Genomic DNA, 9,159 nt, shown 5'->3' with positions numbered 1-9,159 from the left:
AAAATTCAACCACCGTATATCAACATTTCTGGCCAGAAAACGAGGTATAAATATTTCTCTCTAAAAATTTTGTGTTTTCTCTTACTGTCCAATTTTATTGTGCTAATTTATTTTTTGTTTTCAGCTTTGATTGTGTCATTTATGTAATGACATGGCTTGAGATAATCGAGCCAGAAAACATTAAAAAAGGGAGATATGACTGGGACAATTGGACACAGGTAATTGTATTTAAAAATATATAACTCTATATTAATTTACTAAATTAACAGAGTTCAATAAAAGAAATTTCTTTAAACTGTAGGCAGAGGTGGACCACTTCAAGGTTGAATATGCTTCGCAGATTCTATTTGATGAGATAAATCGAGACAGAGATACAGCCATTTCAGAAAGTGAAGCAATAAGATTGTCCAAACCATCTGCAATTTTGTTGAGTTCATATTGTCAAATAGATTCAGATGATTTTGACACTGATTAGTGTGAATGTTGTGTAGTATGTGAATAGTTTGAACACTTTTTGTATAATTTATGAATATTAATCCAATCTTAGTATAAAGTTTGTTTGCATAAATTTTGTTTGTCAAAGCTGTCTCTGCTGTATTCAAAAGCTGTCAATTACAGGTTCAAAAAAATCAAGAAAAACAAGACCAAACATACTAATACGCCGAATTACTTTTATAATGCACCAAAAAATAACCGGAATACACCCAAATTGCGTGCTTACATATTTCCATGGAAAATCTATCCAGGATTTATGAGAATTAAGAATTTTGAATTGTTACCCTCCTTAGGAATTGAATTGTATATGTATTGTAAATTTAAAATAAACAAATCCCTTCAGATAGTTCAATACACTAATTTTTAACACAAACAACAGCATCTCAAAAAAATATTAAAAAAAAAGAAAAATGTCAAAAATAAGAGAATGCATAAATACATCCAAAAAATTTATCGGTCGTACACCAAAATACTGGCACTCTACACCAAAAAATCTATCATGTGCTACTGGGTCTCTGAACTGATAATTCATAACATGTCCATGATATTGGCTGGAATTTAGTTGCACCACTGATACACCATTAAAATGGTTCAACTGGAAAAAATAAACTCACATACTAGCAAAACTATTAACAAAAATAAACTCAATTACCCTCTATTTAAAGAACATCACTTTTACCTCACTTAGAGCTTTCGTTTTCTTTTTCTTTGAGGCATTTACAATCTGTTTGTCCAACTCTGAACCTAGTCTATTTTGGGACGTCCCCTTATTCTCATCTGTGGAGGGCTTTGAAGCTCGTTAATGGATTCCAAGTTAGCATCTTCGTGAGATAACGAACATGTGCCCTTGCTTTTGGCTTTCAGTTCTTGCATCTCCACCACGACGTTATCGTAGGCGTGGTGCAGAATCACAGTGAGCTCCTCGAATTCTAATGTAAATTCGCATATATTTTGCGAACAAAACACCAATTCGTCAAACCTCTTGCATCTTGGCTCCAACGGTGGCTCGTCATGGCTGCTCTTGATGTGTGTGTGTCTCCTCTTTACGTTCTTGCTCCATTGTTCTAATATGTATCTCAGTGATACTTTTTTTACTCGTTCAAAGCTTAACACGCTTAGGGCGTGACATCACAATATCCCTCTCACTGACATTTCACTTGGGCTGCTACAGTATCATATGTAACGGAAAACTTGTTGAATATTGAGTTGGAAACTTGTTCTACAATTTTGTATACTGAATAGCCTAGAGCGGAGTTCTTTAATCTTGTGATGCAATTCACCTCCCCTCTGAATTGTGCTTGAACTTCCCTGAACTTCTAGTGAGTATACACGTGTTGAAACTGAGCTTCTACTGAGAATTTTGTTGCACATGGTATGACGGTGTGAAAATCTGTAACATCTGATTCTCTCTCTCTTTGCTCCCTACTTTCGAGGTAATTATGGTATTGTTTAACAAATTGGATAAGTGAGTTATTTCACGTAATAAATTTGTTAAAAAAATCATGCATGCTTTCACTCCTTTGTGTGCTTCTCATCTCGGCCCAGAAGTGGTGATCGAGATAAACTGAAATTCATATATGACGGCCTTCGTAAAGTTCTGCAGAAAACACCTAAATCAGAACTATAATACACCCAAAAACATGCAATTTACACCTCTGCTGTAGATTTTAAAAAACATTACCTGAAAGCCACTTGTTGTCCACAAGACCATACTTCATCAGAAAATCATTCTAATTTCTATCAAATAATTCTTTGGTATGAGAGTTCTAAACAACATGGCTCATATCTTGTTCGATTTCTAGGTGTCTCTTGTAGCCGTTTAATTTGCTTGGAATCTTTTTCATGATGTGCCAAATACACCAACGGTGAATTGTTGTGGGCATACAAGCCTCAATATCCCTTTGCATCGATGTGCATTGATCGCTGAGAATCCCTTTTGGAGGATTTCCTCCCATGAAACGAAGCCAACAATCAAATAACCATTTGAATGATTGAATATCCTCATTTTTTATCAAAGCGTATCCCAGAAGTGTTGACTGACCGTGGTCATTCACCCCTACAAAAGAACCAAAAACCAAATTATACCTGAAACAGATTACGAGAAAACAGAAATAAAGTCGTTAAATACACCCAAATAATAACTCTCTAAACCCAAAAACATCCAATGTACACCTCTGCTGCAGATTTATAAAATAACATTAATTCAACATCATAAACCAGAACAGCATATTACCTGTTTGTATTGTAGGTGATGTCGAATGAAATAACATCTCCGAAATACTCACAGGTGGCCCTTCTCCTTGCGTCTGCCCAAAAAGCAAGCTTAATCGACTGATCGTCCTCGAGTTCGAGCTCAAAAAAGAAATTATGATTCTTCTCTATCATTCTTAATAAGTATTTTCCGAATTCTTTTGCATCATCTAGTTCCGAAACATTCCGCACTTCTCTCGTGATGTAATTTCTTACGTCTTTTTTGATAAAATTTAACTCGCGGTGACCCCTGACTGCTGCCACAAATGATTGGTAACTTTTGCTTGGTATGATTCTGGCTTCCTCGTTATTCTCTATTGTACGACGCACATACATGCCTAGTTCTCTGTGCTGTTTAAACATCTCTACTTGATTTGCACAGCAAGGATGTGAATGATGCAACACAACCTTGGAAATGATCCAAACACCGATGTCCTTCAATATGTATATATAAATTCTTGCGGGACAATTTAATCCTGCTAAGGAATTTGTCTTCTCCGTCGGAGATATTTTCGATTTCCATTTCCCCTTTCTGCTACATGTAATCAATTGGTTCTTAATTTCATTTCTCTTCTTATTTGTGCTTCGAACTCTTGTAGAAAAACCTGCAGCTTTCGAATAATCCTTGTAGAATTTTGCAGCATCTTCAAAGGTGTTAAAAGTCATCCTAATCTTGGGAATAAACTGCTCATCAACATCACAGAGGAACTATAAAATACACCCAAAATAGTCCACAATACACCATATTAAAATAAGCATAAACTATAGAATGCAAATACAACTATAAAACCATCATAAAAAATAACAAAAATCAGATTCATGACTCATCATCAAACAGAAACTAAAACAATTCAATTAAAACAATAAAACAATTCACCCTCAGTCAATTGAAAAGTCAGAACCTGTAAATACACCCAAACTTTCCCATGTTACACCCAGATATTCCTAATTTATATTCGAAAGTTTGATATAAAATGCAGAAGATTCATCAGAACTAGTACATTACATTCAATTCAAACAATGAACAATGAACAAGAAATTTCACAGGCAAGGTTCACAACATTATTCAGCTCCACAATCATAAACTACTAACAAAAATATTAACTGGAATTAAACCACACCGTAGGGACTTCATTGGATTCAAATTCAAAATGCATTTTGCTCTGGTTCAGCTGGCAATCTGAAGTTGAATAATCCATTATCTTCAAAATGATTTCAGAGCTTGATTCCAGAAACAATAAAAATCGAGAAAAAGGAACAAAGAGAATGCACGTAAACGCCAAAAGAGAACACAACAAGAAATGCACGAAACAGATCGTAGAGAGAAGACACGAAAACACAGAAGAAATTCGAAAAAGAAAATGAAATCCTTTCGAAAAAGGAAGTTTTATATTCGTGCGTTAATTGAAAAATCTGTTAAAAGGTGCGTGGATTAGACGTTCCAGAAGAGGCACGTGTTAGGTGTAATTGAGTATATGGACTTATAAGACTTGGATAGCAAAAACGCTTGTATGTGGAGAATAACTGAAAAATATATTGATATTAAAATAGAAACGAAAAGGATAAGTTAAAATTAAATATACAAAGAGAAACATTTAATTTTTTATCTAATTTCTTGATATAACAAAAAATGAAATTCTCAATCTAACTTGTTCATACCATAGTTTTATCACAAAATCCAAAATAGGAGGTTTTTATATCTCTAATCACTCAATATGACGACTACAATAGTTTATGAGGTATTTAAGATCTCTTATTAGGTTAAAAAAAAAATCTTATGTCTACAAACATAAAAGCCAATTTAATAACTAAATAAACAAAATCAAAATATATAAAATTAAATTGAATATTTTAAAAATATAAACTAATAATTTCTAAATAATACTTAGAACTTTTTATATCATGAACATTTAAAACACGTATCATTCTCCTCCTCTTTAAAAAAGATTCATCCTCAAATCTTGTAGTTAAAAAAAATAGTAAATGAAAAGAACAAATACAAATTTTTTTCTTTTTTTTGCACGATATTTTTATATTTTTTTTAAAATAATAAAATTAATAAGAATGACAAAACAATAATGAAACACAAATAAAAAAGACAAAGATAATAAGAGCACAAAGAAGGATGCAAGAGATACTGAATCTTTTTTTGACACAAGAAGAATAAATATAGATTAATAAGGATTAATCTAATATTTGAAATTTGATACCAAATAATAATAAACAAAAGCGCATGAATTGAAATTGAATAAAAAATTAAAATTGAAATTGAATTAAAAAAATTAAAATTAAAATTAAAACAAAAATAATAGATTGAAATTGAATACAAAGAGAATTTTTTAACTTTTATCTAATTTTTTGATGCAATAAAAAAAGGAATTTCTTAATTTAATTTATCTACACCATAATTTAAAAATTAAATTAAAATGACTAACTCAATCTTCTACCTAATTTTCAGAGCTAACAAGAGAGACTTACTCAACTTCATTTGTCTACACTATAATTTTATTATGAAATCCAAAAAGAGACCACTCAATATGACGACTATAATAATTTAAAAATAAAGTAATTTATAAATTTTTTTATTAGATTAAAACAAAAAAAAAATCTAAACTCATAAATATAAAACTTAATTTAGTAACTAAATAAATAAAATTAAAATATATTAAATTAAATTAAAAATTTTAAAAATATAAACTAATAATTTTTAAATAATACTTATTTTTTTTTATATTACAAATATTTAAAGCATTTATTGGTACATTAATCCCACGGTTTTGAGTTTTGACCCATCACGATGTGGAAAATATTGAAAGAAACGAACAATGAAATTAATGAAATGGATAATCAAGTAATAATAAAGTTAATGAAACCTTGATGACACTGGGCTTCGCTCATTGGCTTTCCTTAAATAGCTTCAATCGGTTCTAACTTCTAAACCCTTAATCCTCTTATTCATGGACTCCTTATTTCTTCAATGATAATCAAATGAGTCTATTTCATCTTTATGTTTTTTATATTTTAGCTGAAGATGAGTCTATTTACAATAAAAAATTTAGTATAATACAATAGAACCTGATGAATATACTATAGGTTTAATATAATAACTAATAAAATCATCAGCTATTTTTTACTGTATATAATGAGAAATTAAATAAGAAAGATTTACTGTACAATTTTTCAAAATACTATTTATTATATATGATTCTTAAAAAAATATACTTTACAATGTTTAATATTTAAATTCATGACTTTTAGTATTTACCATTTTAACTAACATTTTTTTATTATTATACACAATTAATTAATAAAAAAGGTAAATTAAAAGATATATTAGTGCCACTTCTTATAGTTTAAGATATCGTTTGTTTTGAGGTAATGAACCGAAATTGGGAGACTAAAATTCAATATCATATTTGTTGGCTTAGAAACTAATATTAAAATTTCAGTCTCTGTCTAAAAATTGTGTATCATATTTCAGTACCTCCAAAAAGTGGAGATACAGAGAACTGAAATTTTTAGAGACAGAGTCTGAAATTATAATAACATTTTATACTTAAAATACTCTATTTTAATTCATTAATTCTAACTTTATCCTTTGTGTAAATTAAATTAAAACTTCATTCTTATTTCATTCTCCGTCTCCCACTTTACACCAAACATAATACTGAAACTTATTTCAGTTTCTGTCTCTCAATCTCAGTCAAAAGTAGCGTTTGTTTTGAGATAGTGGGACGAAAACTGGCAAACTGAAATTCAGTATTATGTTTGTTGGTCTAGAGACTGGTATTAAAATTTCAATCTCTGTTTCCAAAATTTTAGTATTTCAGTACCTCCAAAAAATAGGGACACAGGGGACTGAAATTTTTGGAGATAGAAACTAAAATTTTAATAATATTTTGTACATAAAATACTTCTATTTCAATTAATTAATTTCAATTTTATCATTTGTACAAATTAAATTAGAGTTTTATTTTTATTTTAATCTCTATCTCCTACTTTACACCAACACAATATTAAGACTTATTTCAATTTCAGTCTCTCAGTCTCTATCTATCAATTTCAGTCTTTCAATCTCTATCTCTCTTCACATATCAGCTATACTGGTCAACAACCTGCACAAACCATGTTGGTTCATATTACTTGTTACGATATGTACATCCAAATTTACATATAATATATCCATGTAGCTAGGTCAGAAAACATTATTCTACCTCTTTTTTGGACAAGTTAACAAAATGCAATAATGAGCGTTTGGCGACACAGTTTAACTATTCTGCTTTCATGATGCGATATTGAACGAGACTTATATAAGGCAAACATATATTGCGTTAATTAATAATTTCCTTAACCTAATTACTCTTTGTTGTAGTTGTTAGCGTGTGGTTATATCCTTGAAAGTTGAAAGTTGAAAATTGAAAGGCATGAATGATGAATGCAATGCCCACTGAGTTTTACTTTTACCTTTTCGTGGAGCAGGGCCAGTCGCAAGTTTCAACTATGTCCTCCTAGGATTCTTTTCATTTCTTCAATTTTTTAACCACACCTTCAATTTCTTACCTTATTCAAGAAGCCTACTCTGTCAAACTTGTTACACTGATGGTCCATAGTCAACATTAGACTTTCACATTTTGACCCCAATTTTATGCTTTGACCGAGTTATCAATAACTTCTATTATTTGATTATCTTAAAATAGTAAATCTAATGTGAAATTTCCTTTTAAATAATATTATTGAAAAGAACAACAGACTCGAATTTTCCGCACCATATAGTATGCTGAACTGGTGATAACTTAACATATGGGATATGCATGGTTGTTGATGAAAGTGAACAGGTTGCAAGGAATAGGATTTAAGCGACAAGTTAGGGTTGCATTATTGGTTTATTGCTATGATGGCTCCAAACATAATTAATCTTTTTCACACGATTTGTGCAACACACACATGCAATGTGATACACTTTATTTGGAGCCTAATTTCTTTTGTTCTTGTTAATTATTAAGTTTCAGTATTTCTGTTATGAGTCTCTGCAGTTTGGACATATTGTAATAGTTAAGGGTATGTGTCTTCAAATGTATGAGAATATAGACAAAGGTATTTGTAACGAAGAAAAATAGTAGAAGAAGTACTGAGGCAAGTAATAATGATAGTTGTGTCCAAAATGACAAGCCGTTATCACAAAAAAAAGAGTTAGTTACTGAGGCAGAACAGATGGCAATTGATTTACAACAAAAAAAATAGCGGAAAAGGCACGAGAGAGAACCTTAAATAGAAGGTTGGAAGGCTATGTGTGGCAACGTTGAGTGGTATTGCTCTCTCTTTTTGAAAATTTTTCTCTGACTTCTTTTTCCTTTTGAATATTGCTTCCTTATTCTTCTTCTTTTTCATCATTCAGGTATTGTTGTGACAATGGATGAGTAACAATAATTCTCTCTTCCCTTAACACTACCTACGAGACTTCTCTTATAGTATTGATTATTTGATTATGTTTTTTCTTGTCTTCTTTATACTGTTTCATTGTTATTAGCACTCAATGGTTCTTGTAATACTCCTCTATGAGGCATTCATGCTCTCTTAGTTAATACCACGAGATCTTTACCCTTCCATTTGGTGCTTTCGTTGATCATGGCCGACAATACTCGGATGAAGATTATGGAGGCTGACATCAAGCGTTTGTATCAGATGATCGAAGCGGCCACCGAGGAGGGCAAAGCTGAACGCGCATACGCCACAGATGCTACGGATCTGAAGCTAGAAGCGATCCAGTCCTCTCTCACCCAGCTCCTTTCTGATCCGAATCGCGGCCATTCCGTCGTGTGTGACTCCCCGCAAGGCTCGTACTCTAGAGCCGATCATCACCAGCGACAACTACAACCGTACAGAAGGGTGAGCTTTGATCTCCTGAATTTGATGGAATGGATGCGCTAAACTGGATATTTTCTGTCGATCAATACTTCAATTTCTTTTGAGTTCCGGTGGAAGAACAAGTTGGTCTCGCCGCAATGCACATGACCGGCATGGCAGTGCCATGGTTTCAAATGGCTCAACGTTCAGCTCCTTTCCGATCATGGGCCCAGCTCAAACACGACATTAGGATCGAATTTGGACCTCTCTCTTTGAGTCCCCGCGAGAACTCTTATTCAAGCTTCAACAACACGGCTCTGTGTCCGATTATTATGCCAAATTTGTTTCATTGGTGAATCGATCCAGCATCGAACCTTAGAATGCACTACGTGATTGTTTTATCAGTGGATTGCGGGTGGATATTCGCCATGAAGTAAAGACACAGTGCCCCCGTCCTTGATGCGAGCGGTCAGTCTTGCGCGCTTGTATGAAGACAAATTCTCATCCACCACAAGGAACACGCACGACCCTTCTAACTATAGGCCCCCTCTTGCTTCGCCCCAACACACG

The 9,159-nt window shown here is 32.4% G+C and overlaps 1 protein-coding gene across 1 annotated transcript; it reads right to left on the bottom strand.

Annotated features, from left to right (window-relative positions):
* Nucleotides 1-1,239: 1,239 nt before the first annotated feature.
* Nucleotides 1,240-3,411, bottom strand: LOC112785384 (protein FAR1-RELATED SEQUENCE 4-like). The gene is made up of 3 exons (XM_025828858.1): nucleotides 2,781-3,411; nucleotides 2,360-2,551; nucleotides 1,240-1,424 (listed from the first exon to the last, which is right to left on the bottom strand). Exons 1-3 carry the CDS (start codon nucleotides 3,409-3,411, stop codon nucleotides 1,240-1,242), a joined length of 1,008 nt encoding a protein of 335 aa, XP_025684643.1.
* Between the last annotated feature and the right edge of the window lie 5,748 nt (nucleotides 3,412-9,159).

Source organism: Arachis hypogaea, chromosome 20 (genome assembly GCF_003086295.3).
Source record: "Arachis hypogaea cultivar Tifrunner chromosome 20, arahy.Tifrunner.gnm2.J5K5, whole genome shotgun sequence".
Classification (NCBI taxonomy): domain Eukaryota; kingdom Viridiplantae; phylum Streptophyta; class Magnoliopsida; order Fabales; family Fabaceae; genus Arachis; species Arachis hypogaea.
The sequence above is the reverse complement of the archived record's forward strand: the minus strand, read 5'-3'. Positions and strand labels throughout refer to the sequence as shown.